Here is a 14,572-nt window from a genome sequence, read left to right on the forward strand (position 1 = left end):
AATGTAGTACCATAGATTTTGACGACTTGAACTCATGCAGTTCAGTAGGTTTCATAGCATTCCAGATGTTTCAGTTGTCAAACTGCATGTATAAGTAACAGTAAGCAAATAAGAACTTGCCATTCCTTTACTTTAGGAAACACGGAGCCCATGTAAGCTGATTTAGGAGAAAATTCACCATCCCCACACACAGATCTATGAAGGTTTTTCGCAGCTGGAGATGCTTGGCATTTTTGTTTAAAAAATCCGAGTCTGAGTAAACAGGCCCATACAACCCGGGGGTGTGTCCGGAGGGGGAGGGTCACTTTTTTCTGAGTTCAGTATTTATGCTATTGTATATTTTCATTTATACTGGTCGGCCTATCCTCCACTTTTTGTTCCTCTAAGGTCATGCTTTGAAATATTACACGGTTTCGACAATAATTCTTTTTTTAACTGTTTCTATGGGCCTGGCTGAATATTAAAGAATATCTCACCTTTGGGGAATTTTTTGGGATGTCCCTCTCCCTACCCTAAATAAAATTCCTAATTCATTATTGGCATTTTAATTAAACATATTTCCCATCGTCTCAGGCCACGTTTTGGAGTCCGCATATACATATGTAGCTCTCTCTCCTATGGTTAGGATCGTACACTTTGTCCGTGGTTTGCGACGATGCACATTCCCCTGCCCCCAAGAAAAAAAAATTAAACTAGCTTGTCTAATAAATTCTTATATATTATACAGTGTTATATTACATGTAATGTTCAAAGAACAAGGTTCACTTTTGCCTTATATTTGGCCCTGTATATTGCTGGAAAAAAACTGAAACTGCATAGTTTTAGTTAACAATGCATTGAATATAACTTAGATCTTTGGTGACGGTCTTGTAGAGTAGGCTTTCCCCCCTACAATCTTTCCCTCCGAAAAACTGGCTCTAGAGTAGAATTTTCCCCCGGAACACTGGCTCTAGAGTAGGATTTCCCCCCAGGAAAACTGGCACTAAAGCAGGATTTCCCCTACGGTAATCCCACACCAGAGTCAATTTTCCGGGGGGAAATCCTACTCTGTGTAGTAGTTATAGAGTGCGATTTCCCCCAGAGCCAATCCCCCCCCAATAAACTATAATTGCTCTCAACTTATTTTAAAGGAGGAATGGTTGGCACATTGCTACAAGTGTCCCTTCTTCAAAATGGTGACTAGATGTATTGAACATACGTATACGAAAAATGAACATGAAAATATTCAATCCGATTTTCTTGGCTATACCGTCAAATCATTTTTTTAAAAATCAAATAAATTGATGAAACTGGAAAGGACTGTAAATTTCCTCTGCGTCTGTCCGCCCGTCCGTCTGTCTAGCTGTTCCTCTGTGTGTCTCAAATGGTTTTCCGCACTTTTTTCTACATGCTTGAAGACATTGAGCTGATTTTTGGTATAGGATTATATCTTGATGAATTAAAGTTCAAATTTGCGTTTCGTTTCGCTTCAATTTTTTTATGAATTACCTTTTCAATTTTACAGTTTTTCGGAATGTTTTTTTTTACATGATTGAATATTGAGCTAATTTTTGGTAAGTAAATTTCAAGTTTGCACTTCGTTCCACTGGGGACATTTTCAAGAATATATTTTAATATTGTAGGCCTACACAATCCAGACATCAATTTTTGTTTGTTTCATTATATTTTGAGAATATTTACATTTCATTAAAATGTATATATTTTGGTTGAGATTCCATGATTTGAAATAAATGCTTAGAAAATTCTTGCAACATAAGTTGAAATAAACACTCATTTACGTATTAAAATCAGTTTGTCGTTGTCCTTTTTTGCAAAAAAGTTGCGGCTGTGGTTTACATTGATTATAACGAGGGAGGAAATCCTACTCCGAGAAAGAAAGAGGGGGAAATTTGGCTATGTACTCTAGAGTACGATTTCCGGGGGGAAAACTGGCTATGGGGGAAATCCTACTCTACAACACCGGTGTATCTATCAAAAATGACTTAATTTTCTGGCTAGTCATTATGACGTCACGAAATGCGTCAATTTCCTTATATTCTGAAAAAGTCTAGACCTACAAAAAAGGCCAATTTTTAAAGCTATTTTCGATATTTCATGTAGAGCGCAACCTCTGATCTAAAATAAGCAACTAATAAATGATAGAACTTTTTCTGAGGGTTAAAGGACATGTTTTATTTTTTAGATCAGAGAGTGCGCTCATATTATTTTTCTTCACTGAAATTACTCAATTATGCCTCTATACCTAAAAAATCAAGAACATCGTAATTTCATAAAACCAGTTCTCTAAGACCTGGACTTTTGGGAGAAAATTTTTAATAGGAAATGAAAGCACTAAGTCTCTATTTTATTTTAATGCTTAAAATGGAACATCAAGTGTTAATCAATCAATTGGTATATCTACTGGGCCATTTAATGCATAAAGTGAACAGAGCTCTTTAATATTCATATACGATTTATGTCATGGACTTATAACTTTATTTACATGGTGGTGTTGAGGGGGGGGCATGGGAACTCGGCACGCCCCTGCTATTTGTGCCTCGTTTAATGAAGGTGACAGAATCAGCCGAGGTGGGCCGAGTTGGGGGGGGGGGGGGGGGGGGGCACAAAACACCTTTAACTCTTCGTCAAAGTTACAGATCGATATATCACAGGGTAAAACCAGTAAACTTATTCTCAGTGTATAATTTTGAAATCGGGATTGATTGATTGATTATATACTGTTTAACGTCCCTCTCCAGAATATTTCACTGATATGGAGACGTCACCATTGCCGGTGAAGGGCTGCAAAATGCTCGGCACTCAGGGCCTTTGAGCAAGGGATCTTTATCGTGCCACACCTGCTGTGACACGGGGCCTCATACGGTCTCATCCGAAGGACCGCCCCATTTAGTCGCCTTTTACGACAAGCAAGGGGTACTGAGGACCTATTCTAACCCGGATCCCCACGGGAGAAATCGGGATTGAGATCCCTCTGATTCAGATTTGTTTCATATTCATAGAAGAGTTTCAATACCTTGGCATTATTTTTCAACGAGAACAATAGTATTACTGAGTCATTACATTTAGAATACTGTAAATACGAGGGCTGTTATAAATAACTTGGTGCTCGGAAAGAAGCAAAAGACGCTTTTCAATGATTTACATATTTTATGAAATCTCTTTTAATTAAAACACATGCGTAACAATTTTTATCCAATTTCTGATATTGTATATATGGTGAACTGGAAAAGGTAGAGATTGCCATTGTTTCTTCCTTATTAAAGGTGTTTTTTACCATGGTTTGGAAATAGATATTCAAAAAAGAATTGTGAAAAAATAAAATGCAAAAATTACTCTTCAGGGAATGTTGTATGAAATTATGTAAAATCTTAAAATTTGTTTGCAAACAATTTGGACATTTTGGAACAAAAATACCATAATATTAAGAAAATTGGTTGCCATATGTCAAGTACCCTCGCTGTTTTTGTACTGATGAATTTTGTTATGGTTTTTGAAATTATCTGGAATATCAAAAAAAATCATCAATCACTGATATTAAAAAAAAAATAACATTTGTACACGCTATCGTTTTCACTCAAAAATATAAAGATCAATGTAAAGTTTCTTTAAAAAAGTGAAATTGATGTCTATCAAAATGTATTAATTATTATTTGGAAATGGAAAACAAAATAAATTTTTTGTTGGCAAAGACAGTACTCATTTTTGATGCCCATTAAATATTTTCTTTGTTACCCTATGATCTTTAATGTTGAAGGTTTTTCAAAAATCAATAGAGCAGATAGATTGTGTGACAACTGTAGTGTTGGACAAATTGAAGATGAATTTCACTACATATGTATATTTTGTAATTGCAATTTTTTCAATTATGAAAGAAGAAAGTACAAAACTGAAAAAGTTTACAAAGAGAAAAATATTAATAGTTTTGCTAATTTGTTTAATGGTGATGATAAATTTACCTTAATTAACTTATCTAAATTTTGTAATATAGTAATGTCTTTTATTACTGGAATCATCAATTCATTCCAAATAACATTTGCCTATCTAGAAAGGTTAAAGATCAATGTAAAGACTGGAAATTCTCCTAAATGTATTAATTATAGGATCTACAAAATAAACTTTGGTCTAGAAAAATATTTTCTTTGTTACCCTATGATCTTTAATGTTGGTTTTTCAAAAATCAATAGAGCAGATAGATTGTGTGACAACTGTAGTGTTGGACAAATTGAAGATGAATTTCACTACATATGTATATTTTTTAATTGCAATTTTTTCAATAATAAAAGAAAAGAGTACATAACTGAAAAAGTTTACAAAGAGAAAAATATTAATAGTTTTGCTAATTTGTTTAATGGTGATGATAAATTTACCTTAATTGGCTTATCTAAAGTTGTAAAATAGTAATGTCTTTATTTCACTCTTGAATTCCTTCTAGTACCTCAAAATTAATATTGTATATATGTTAATCCTTTGTTCATTTGTTACCTTATCATTGTTGATTTATTTCTTGTTTGTACTTTTATGCATCATGTGAAGCGATAAAGTGAAATAAAATGTTTCAAATGTTTCAAAATGTTTTAAATGTTTCATTTTCAGATTCGGATTCTTTTCATATTCAGAAACATCTCTCAGAGATTATAAACAAACATATAAACATTATACTAAGAATTTATGTAGTGTTTCCAGCAACATCAAATTGAACATCAAATATGAATACCTCATTCTGGAATACCGAAAATATCAAATATCAAATTTTGGTACCTGCTCCAACAATAAACCCTGAACAAAAAATGTAGATAGGGGCTCCTTATAAAGCTTTGTTTTATTGTTTTTTTTTTAATTTTATTTTATTGTTGTTTTTTTATTACAATCAATACAGTGTTATCCATTGTGTTATACCCATATATATCTATTGAGTTTCAAAACAAAATGTTTATATTTTTTGTCAAGTTTTATTATGAAAATATGAATAGCTGTTTATGAATATTTTTTGTGCAGCTGTCCCACACAGAAGGGAGTGATATGCTATTTTTCCCCATTTGATCCAAGATTTTGACTTATATTATAACAATAAAAAGGACCAACTAGTGTTCCCGAATTCAAAAGAACTAAACAAGCTTACCCATTTATTTCAGTTATATAAAATCAAATGAGGGATTAGGGAAATTATCCAAGGAAATCATCCAGAAAGACCCAAAGGAGGTTCGATCCTGAGCTTTTGAGCAGATTTTGGTCTGTACCTATATTACTAGAATTCCGCATTATTTTTAACTTCTAACATTAAATCTGGATTCTACGGTGCAAATTAAACTATATTCAAAGAAAAAACAGCGATTAAATTCCATTCAAATAGAATCAATCCAGGAAATATATATATTTTGTTACGGAAGGTATTTTACATGTAGAAGAAAATGGACAATTTTTCCCTTTTGAAATACATATAGTACTGTTAAGTTTAGATTCCTATTTCTCCATGTTGGTTGCACACAGAGCTTTTTTTTGCAGTGAAATGTTTAATGCTGGTTCTGAAGTATCTATCTAATTATTTCTTACGAATTCTTTCATTATATTGTAACAAATACAGTAGCTATATTCTGAAAGTGCAGGAAAAAATTGAGCCAATTTTAACATTAAATTAACACCTTTTCAGTTATATCTAAAAATTTACATCATAGGCTCCCACTTGCTTGTTAAATTTTCAATGCCAGTAAAATCACATTTTATGTGTGCAGAAAGGTCAAATAATAGATAATGCTAAGTAATTTGAAACTTTTTCTTAGTCATAATTCAAAAGTGTCTTTTTTGCTTTTAAATAGACTAATAGTTTGCTTTGCCCCATGTTTTATTTGGATAAAATCATTGGAAGGAAAACGTCGAAGATGTGCTTTTTGATTAAGACACAAATTTCAGTGCAAAAATGTAATATATAATGTACTTTGGCGCCAAAAGAAGAAAATTGAACCCCCCCCCGTTTTATACCCCCGCCTAGAAAGTGGGAGGATATATAGTAATCAGGATGTCCGTCCCTACGTCCGTCCGTCTGTTACGCTTTGGGGTAACTCTTATCCGCAACTCCTCTCATATCGCTGAATGAATTTGATGAGACTTTCACAGAATCTTTATTAGATATTGCCATTGTGCACCTTCTATTTTACTTTTTGATCCGACACATATTTTGGGTTTTCCATAGCAAAACATGGACACTGCTATTATATTCATATGGGAGGCGTGGGTTTCATTTGGTGAGCTCATTGCTCACAGTACCTCTAGTTTGTTTTCATTTTAATTATAAGCTATGTGTTTAGAATCTAAAAATGTGCTTGACAAAAAAGTTTAAGACTTTTTAAAATATCAGGATCCAACCTCGTTAATGGTATTCTTAAAGTACATGTAGTGAAGGACACTTAATTTATTAAATATTCCTTCGCTTTTGATTACTTTTGCGCATATTTGGAGTTAATTAAGGTTTTTCCTCAAATACCATTCTGATATTGAGTCAATAAGATTATTTTTCGGGGGAATGTTCTTTTCCACTAGACGTTAATCCTTCTTAACCTTTCTGCACCTGCTCTCCGCCATCATGCAATATATATGTATATAAAGTAATCGATGACGCGGTCATACAGTGTCGTTCATACCAGCAGGTCACATGACTACAAAAAAATATAAAGTGAGCACTCCCTGTCAGACTGCTGTCTGAAAGAAAATTTAAGTCTAAAACTTGCAATTTTAAGGATACAAGGTATGTTTTTTTTATAAATATATTTTCAATTGTTAATTGAAAAGAGATAAAATTGTTTCATTTAAATTGCTTAATTGATCTTATTTTCTATACAGATAATGCAATTAAATGGAAAGACCTTAACAGGAATACTGACCAGACCTTTCCAACTGCAAAAATGTGTGATTTCCAGAATCAGAAAGCAGAAGGAAGTATCGCTCTATCGGGGAGAATCGACACTTACGGTAAGATATTTTCACAGATACAGGATTTATACAAGTTAAATTAATGCAAAACATCAAATCGGCGGAAAATCTATATCATTTTAGCAATTTTAAGAATTTTTGCAAAAAGAAAAAATTAAGTGATAAAAATTCATGTAGCATGGTTCATTTATTTTGAAAAATTTTCCATTGCTTTTAGTTATTTTTTTTTCTGTGCAATTTATATTACTGTAATACTGTAAATTTTGAGTGTGCTCAAATAAAGTACTAGTAAATAAATTCATGGAAAATATTAAAATAAGATAGTATCATCTTAAAAAAATATTTGACTTTTGAAAAATATTTGAAAAACTTCAAGTGCCCTTACATGTATCATGTATTTTTGTCATGTGATAATGTCGATGTTCTATCAAAAATATATGTGCAGTACAAAAAAAGAATTGATGTGTCACGTCCATCTTTGTGTCAGTTCATGCAACAACTTTTTATAAAATCACAAATTAATGAATATATAACGAGGGTTAGGGTTAGGGTTATGAAAATCTGAAACCAATCAACAACCATTAAGACAAAATAGAAAGCGAATTTTTTAAAATTTAATTCATGACTTACGTTTTTTATCAATAAAGAATTATTTCATCATGGTAATGAAAAAATTACACTTCACATTCGAACACAAATACAAATAGATCGACTCTCCTGCAGCCGAAAATAATAAACATGGAGTGATTCAGTATTATTGGAAGCCTTTTTAAAAAAGGGAAAAAAGTTTATTAAAAACGAACAAAAGAAAATTTTTGTAAATGAATTTAATTTCATTTAGACTATACTTTAAATTTTTCATTTCAAATTATTTTTGTAAGTCTTTACATTCATTATGATGTTCCTTAAAATATCAAAATTTATATGATTATATTGAATTAACTATTTCTTATATAATATGATATGTACTAACACAATTTTTCAAAACATTGATTATTCTCCTGTAATACTAGTAACATATAATCTATAATGTCGCTCTCTAACGTGTTATTTTTGACGGACAATAGCAGTTGTTGAATTTAAATTTTAACTTGACCATTGTGGATAGGTTCCCTAATGAAATAATTTTCATGTCTTTGCAAAAATAAATAAGTTGTCATCATGAATCTTTAACTTATAAATCTCTTTCGAAAAAATAACATACCAGTACGGTATGTATACTTTTTTGCATGATATTAAGCTAAAATCATATATTTTAAGTTCACATAGTTTTTCGCACAAATTAAGGACACGTTCTTGTAATCAGAATTACCATTATCCATCCGTAGAAAGACGACATAACCCTAATATAAATTAAATATCTGATGTTAAATGTTCATATTCTTTTAAATCATCTTAAGTTTTAAAAGTCGAATTTAATCGAGCTTTCTTTGATACTATTTAGTTGAAACTTTCAAACTTACTTCTTGTACATGTAGATGAGTATTTTTCTGAGTACTTTGCACATTTTCCATACTTGTCGTGTTTTTGTCATTTTGTAGCGCCGCAAAAATGCCAATGTTGCATAAAAAAAATCATGCCAAAAGATAGGATAATAAAACATTGTTTATTTTGTCAAATAGTAAATTGTTTCAATTGAAAAGAAATTTCATCTTTGACATTTACGGTCTGAAACTTTGAAAAAAAATTTGCATTAGGATGTATCTTTCATGATGGTAGATTTCAGATAATAACCCAGACAAAATGCTAGCTTTTTAACATGGAAAGCAGTGGGGCAGATGGGAAATTCTGTTTTCATCTTGCGCTGTAGCGTCATGTTAATTAGGCCTACAGAAAATATAGAAGTTATATGATCCGCACTGTTTCTGTGTCTGGGCAAGGCAAAGGACTGCTGTCAAAAGAACGGGTTAAAAGACGGCTGCATTTGACGAGAAACCATGAAAACCTTTCTCGAACTATCATAATCTATCATCCATGAATATTAAAATTCTACCTATTGTGTGTGAAATGTGTTTTAAGTTAGTGAAATAAAATTAAAATTCTACCTATTCTATTACGTGTAATATGTGTTTTAAGTTAGTGAAATAAAATTAAAAATTCTACGTATTATTATGCGTGAATTATATTTTAAGTTAGTGAAATAAAATTAAGTTATAAATCAGTTGTTAAAATATATTTTGTAGCCTTGTTACACAATTTCGAATTATAAGAATGCGACGTTAATTTTTGCAAAAAACCATGTGAGAGTTTTAAAGAGATACAGCTGAGCTGTATGCGATGTTATATTTCTTAATTTGTCTTTATATGGGCTTATTTTATAATCTGATAAAGTTCGCCTTAATATGGACTTATTTTATAATCTGCTTCGACTTTTTAAGAGTTAGCAACAGTTATAACAATTGGATATAGATAGAGTATCCTTCCATATTATAGTTATGTATGCAGACATTAATCATCTCTCAAAGAATCGTTGTTTTTTTTCGTTCATCCTACTAAAGTACCATGTACAGCTGTAATTGTGTAACTGAACAAATGAAAGGCGTAAATGGGAACCTCACCTGGCCTCTCTTCCTCCACAGTGTCCATTTAAGGCCAAGGAAAATACCCAAAGTTCAGAAACGACACCAGATGTCAACCAGCAGAAAACAACAACAGACACTCAGGCTCACATCAGTTAAACCACTGGAAAGCATCCCAGGACCGAAGGGGCTACCCATTGTAGGAACACTCTTTGATTACATGAAGAAAGATGGACTTCGATTCACCAAAATGTTTGAGGTTTGGTTTTTGTATTGGAGCCTTTTTGATAACAAGAGCTTATATTAAAAAAACATTTATATGTACATGTATACTGTTTCTTTTCACTAAGTATCACATATTATAACCTTTTTTTTCATTTGATTATTCACGTTTTTTTTAGCATTCCATGTTTCATAATTATCACTATTATAACGTTTAGGCATACAGAAAAAGGGCGCTGCAGTTTGGTCCAATTTACAGGGAGGTTATAGCTGGTCAGTCGACAGTCGTTGTGAGTGATCCTACAGAATATAATAAAATCATTAGGAGTGAGGGCAGATACCCGAAGAGGATGGTCATGGAACCTTGGTTTTACTACCGCGACCAGCGAAAGAGGGGACAGGGACTTGTTAATTCGTAAATATGTTTTATGTTCTAGAAAAGATATCTTAGAATAATTGCATGAAATAAATATGCCCGTTAGTTTACCTTCGTACTCTGCTTTGATTGGTCAACATTTCAGAAGGGTGTATGTCTGAAAAAAACATTTCTTACTTTAACAAATCTTTATATTAGCAAGACTGCAAATTTTACTATCTAAAAATGTCAATAAACAAAACTCAAATAAAAGAAAAAAATAAACACTCTGACATTTAAACAATTTTTATTAGAAATGGTGAAGAATGGTACAAACTTCGTTCTGCTTCTGCCAAGAAAATGCTGAAGATAAAAGAGGTCCTAGATTTCTGTACAGATATGGATGAAGTAGCCACTGATCTCACACATCGACTGGCCAGTCTCAGAAATGAACAAAACGAGGTCATAGGCATCGAGAATGAGATCTTTAAATGGGCCATGGAATGTGAGTAATACAGTGTACATGTGTATGATATGGCACCTGATCCCACCTCTGATGTTTCGGAGGTCCGTGTTTGCTTTGCTCCTATTTTGTATTGTATTTGGACTTTTAAGTTTGGATACTGTTTGTTATCTCCATATATTTCATGTACATATATATCCAAGGATACCATTTACCGCGAGAAGATAAGGAAGCATAACATACATTATATGGCATTATATACTTATCTATATTGGTCCCAGATTTTAGTAAAATCCTACATAAAGCTAGGAGAGGTTCGACACTTGTACTTTAATATAAAAGACGAAAGTAAAACACAGGGACCAATCTTATAAATCTGTAGAGAATATGTGGATCTCTAGAAATGGGATAAGATGCCAAGGATGAGTAAACATCCCCCGTCGAACCTCGCTTTCCCACGTGAGCTCTCTTTGTTCATTCAATTTAACGTCCTGAATTTTTTTGAATAAATAGAAACGACATTAAGATTTACAGCAAACGCAAGTCTTCAGTTTTAGAGTTAATTTGATCTATTAACAGAGAATATGACCTCACAGCAGTGAACTTGTTGGGTTTATGGGGAACAATTATGCAGTGCATGTATTATTATAAAATATATGGACATAAAGAACACTGAAGCCGTATATACATTGTGCGCTCGTATTTTGCAAAAAAAAAATGTAACAGAACAATATTTGCTATTTTTTCATTTTCAATTTTCACAGCAATGGGTGCGTTCTTATTCAACTCAAGAATCGGTCTACTTAGCCCAAATCCTCCACAACAATCCAGGGACTATATAGAAAATCTACAGGGTTTTTTTAGGCTGATGCAGCCATTAACTTATAACTTTCCACTCTACAAGGTTATCCCAACCAAGGAATGGAAACAATTTCAAACATACGCCGACAATGTGTTTAGGATTGGTCGATCTTTTGTAGACAAGGTAACAAAACTCTGTTATGAAAGATACTAGTAGATGCCAATGTTTATACTAAAAGCTATTATACTTTGTAAATCCACAGCAGTGATTAACTGCTAAGGGGAAAACATATGCTATCTACACTATCCTTTTTCCTACTTGATATGCATTCTAGTCGTCTATTCTTCGCAAAAACAAATTTCTGTGGCCTTCATATCAGTATCTTTCTTGTAGTTAGATTATTAACAGCATTTCATTAACTTGTATTTACTTTTAAATCCAATTACAACAGTAAAAAATAATTTAAATGATATATTGATTATTGACAGATTCCTACCACCTAATTGAAAATAATCAAAAATTAAGTCATAAACACCCTCTATATTAACACATGTAAAATACAAATTAACTTGCAATATTACAACATTCCAAAATATCATTTAAAATATATACTGCACAAAATATCAAATGAAACACGTTCTAACCTTTCAGATAACAAGCAAGATCCAAGGCAAACCACAACGAGGAGTGAAATCTTCCTTTGTTCATCATATAAGGAGTCAGGAATCGCTCACTGAAAACGAGGCTCTCTCTACAGTTGTTGACCTACTTGTTGGTGCAACAGAAACGGTCTGTATGCAGAACAGTTTTTAAAAACAATTATGGCTTATTACATGTGCACATTTTTCAGAATAACGATTCAAAATCAATTAATATGTTAACTTGTAGACGTCCAATGCCTGTCTGTGGGTAATATATTGCTTGGCAAGACACCCGGATGTTCAACAGAAATTATACGAGGAGACAAAAAAAGTTTTACCTGATGACGAAACAATCACTCCTGATAAGCTGATTCAACTTCAGTATGTCAAAGCAGTACTCAAAGAGACTTTAAGGTGAAGAAAATGAGCTGTAATAATAATAAGCGCATTTTAAAAATCCTGGTTTAAATTAGGTAGCTTAATAATTAGCTTTATGAAAAGTTGGCTAGAATGACTCAAAGTTTTATTTTCTATTTTCTTATATTTGCATTGCGATGATACCAAGAATCACACCATATGTAATCTTGAAGTGTTTGCGTTAAGAACAATTTCAAATTGAATGAGAAATGATAATCTGCATTATATTTTAAGGTTGTATCCAATTACCTTCGCCACCAGTAGATTCATTGAGAAGGACACCGAGATAGCAGGATATAACCTCCCAGCTGGGGTAAGACACACACACACATACCCTCTCTCTCACACACACCCTCACCTTCTCTCACAAACACACACACCCTCCCTCACACACAAAAGGAAAAAATGTGTAATTTTCCAATCAAAATTTATCAATTATTATATTATAATTTATTTCTTTTTTTTGTTGAACAATATATATATGTATTTTAAACATTGATTTTTTTTTATTTTCATCATACTCACGTAAGACATTTATACCAGTAATATCATGAATATAGATAGATATAGATTAAAATGCCACAAAAAACAGATTTTTTTTAAAGTTTCAATATTGCAGACCCACGTTCAGTGCAACCTTTATGGAATATACCGGGACAGCAAGTTCTTTCCCGATCCCGAGCTATTCAAACCAGAGCGATGGCTAAAGGAAACACAGATGAAAAAAGAAGTGAAGGCTCTTTCAAATCTGGTCTGGGGTCATGGGGCACGCATGTGTATAGGTAGGTTTTTTCCCCTTTAAAATATCCATGAATTTTTTTTTTATTTTTCATTGATAAAATCTTTTTAATTTCAGGTCGTCGTTTGGCAGAGCAAGAAATACACATATTGATGACTAAGGTAATTTTCTCCCTTCTTAATGCTTACAAATGATTAGATGATACAACAATTTCAAGACCCTTTTTAATATTAGTATTATACGCCATCTCATTGCTTTCTTACCTTTATCAAATTAAGTAAACCTTCTCTTGTAGATTATACAGAACTTTCGTCTAGAGTACAATCATGAGCCTGTTAGGGCCATTGTAAGGACAGTTATGACCCCTGATCGTCCTCTACGTATTTCTTTCATCCCAAGGAACAAACAAACAGCTGACAATTCAGAACTTTACTTGACAAATACCTTATCTTCTACAAATTCTGCTACCGTAGCCGCCTAGATTTCCATGACTTTGTTTGGAGCAACATTTTTGATCAAACCACTTGCATGACACAAGTATTCAACTGCAAATGAAAATGCTCCTCCGATTCCTCCTTCTATGTTTGTATCAAAAAGATGCATGAGTTTCTGATTGACAATATCTATGTGATTTTTGGAGACCAGGTATTCCAACAATCTATTGGAATTCCCATGGGTACCAATTGCGCTCTGTTAGTAGAAGACCTATTTCTATATTCATATGAACCAGAATTTGTGCAAAATCTTATGCGTGAAAAGAAGAAAACACTTGCTGTGGCCTTCAACTCGACATTTAGATATATCGACGACGTATTGTCAATTAACAATGGTAATTTCCATTCCTACGTCGATACGATATATCCCGGTGAGCTTGAGATAAAAGATACCACAGAGTCTGGCACTTCTGTTTCATACTAGGATATTTTACTTGAAAAAGACGCTAATGGTAATCTAACAACCAAGCTATATGATAAACGTGATGACTTTAGCTTTTCTATCGTCAACTTCCCTTACTTATGCAGCAATATACCTTCATCAACTGCATAGGGAGTGTATATATCTCAGTTGATTCGATACGCAAGAGCATGTTCTACGTATGAACAATTTCTAAAACGAGGTAAATTATTGACAAGCAAGTTGATGAAACAAGAATAACAGCAGTCTCGTTTAAAGTCATCATTTCGTAAGTTCTATGGTCGATACAATGACCTTGTCAGCAAATACAGTTTATCATTGAGTCAAAAGATGACTGACGTTTTTCATTTTAATTTTAGTCCATTATTTATACACTGAATTGACGACGGATTTTTCCGTTATTTCCCGATCATGATAAGGAGCACACGGCCGTTGTGACCGGTCAGCTCGGGATGCTCAATCCTCCATGGCACCTGATCCCACCTCTGATGTTTCGGAGGTCCGTGTTTGCTCTGCTCCTATTTTGTATTGTTTTATGGACTTTGATAGGAACGTAAAGAAGGATAATAGAGTGT

General features: G+C 32.9%; 1 protein-coding gene across 1 annotated transcript; it reads left to right on the forward strand.

Annotated features, from left to right (window-relative positions):
- The first annotated feature begins 6,838 nt into the window (after nucleotides 1-6,838).
- LOC134251146 (cytochrome P450 10-like) lies at nucleotides 6,839-13,563 on the forward strand. The gene is made up of 11 exons (XM_062733510.1): nucleotides 6,839-6,963; nucleotides 9,504-9,702; nucleotides 9,884-10,080; nucleotides 10,335-10,525; nucleotides 11,248-11,468; nucleotides 11,937-12,074; nucleotides 12,174-12,340; nucleotides 12,578-12,656; nucleotides 12,963-13,125; nucleotides 13,200-13,243; nucleotides 13,378-13,563. The coding sequence occupies exons 2-11, from the start codon at nucleotides 9,553-9,555 to the stop codon at nucleotides 13,561-13,563; spliced, it is 1,536 nt and encodes a 511-aa protein (XP_062589494.1). The 5' UTR covers nucleotides 6,839-6,963; nucleotides 9,504-9,552.
- Nucleotides 13,564-14,572: the final 1,009 nt, after the last annotated feature.

This window comes from Saccostrea cucullata, unplaced genomic scaffold (assembly GCF_032062105.1).
Source record: "Saccostrea cucullata isolate Sc308-1 unplaced genomic scaffold, CSIRO_AGI_Scuc_v1 ctg84, whole genome shotgun sequence".
NCBI lineage: Eukaryota > Metazoa > Mollusca > Bivalvia > Ostreida > Ostreidae > Saccostrea > Saccostrea cuccullata.

Excerpts from the sequence above, each read along its gene's own strand:
- LOC134251146 (XM_062733510.1), top strand. The coding sequence starts at position 9,553 with ATGTCAACCAGCAGAAAACAACAACAGACACTCAGGCTCACATCAGTT. Across the intron at positions 12,341-12,577 it reads GTACTCAAAGAGACTTTAAG|GTTGTATCCAATTACCTTCG; the intron begins GTGAAGAAAATG and ends TTATATTTTAAG. Across the intron at positions 12,657-12,962 it reads GATATAACCTCCCAGCTGGG|ACCCACGTTCAGTGCAACCT; the intron begins GTAAGACACACA and ends TCAATATTGCAG.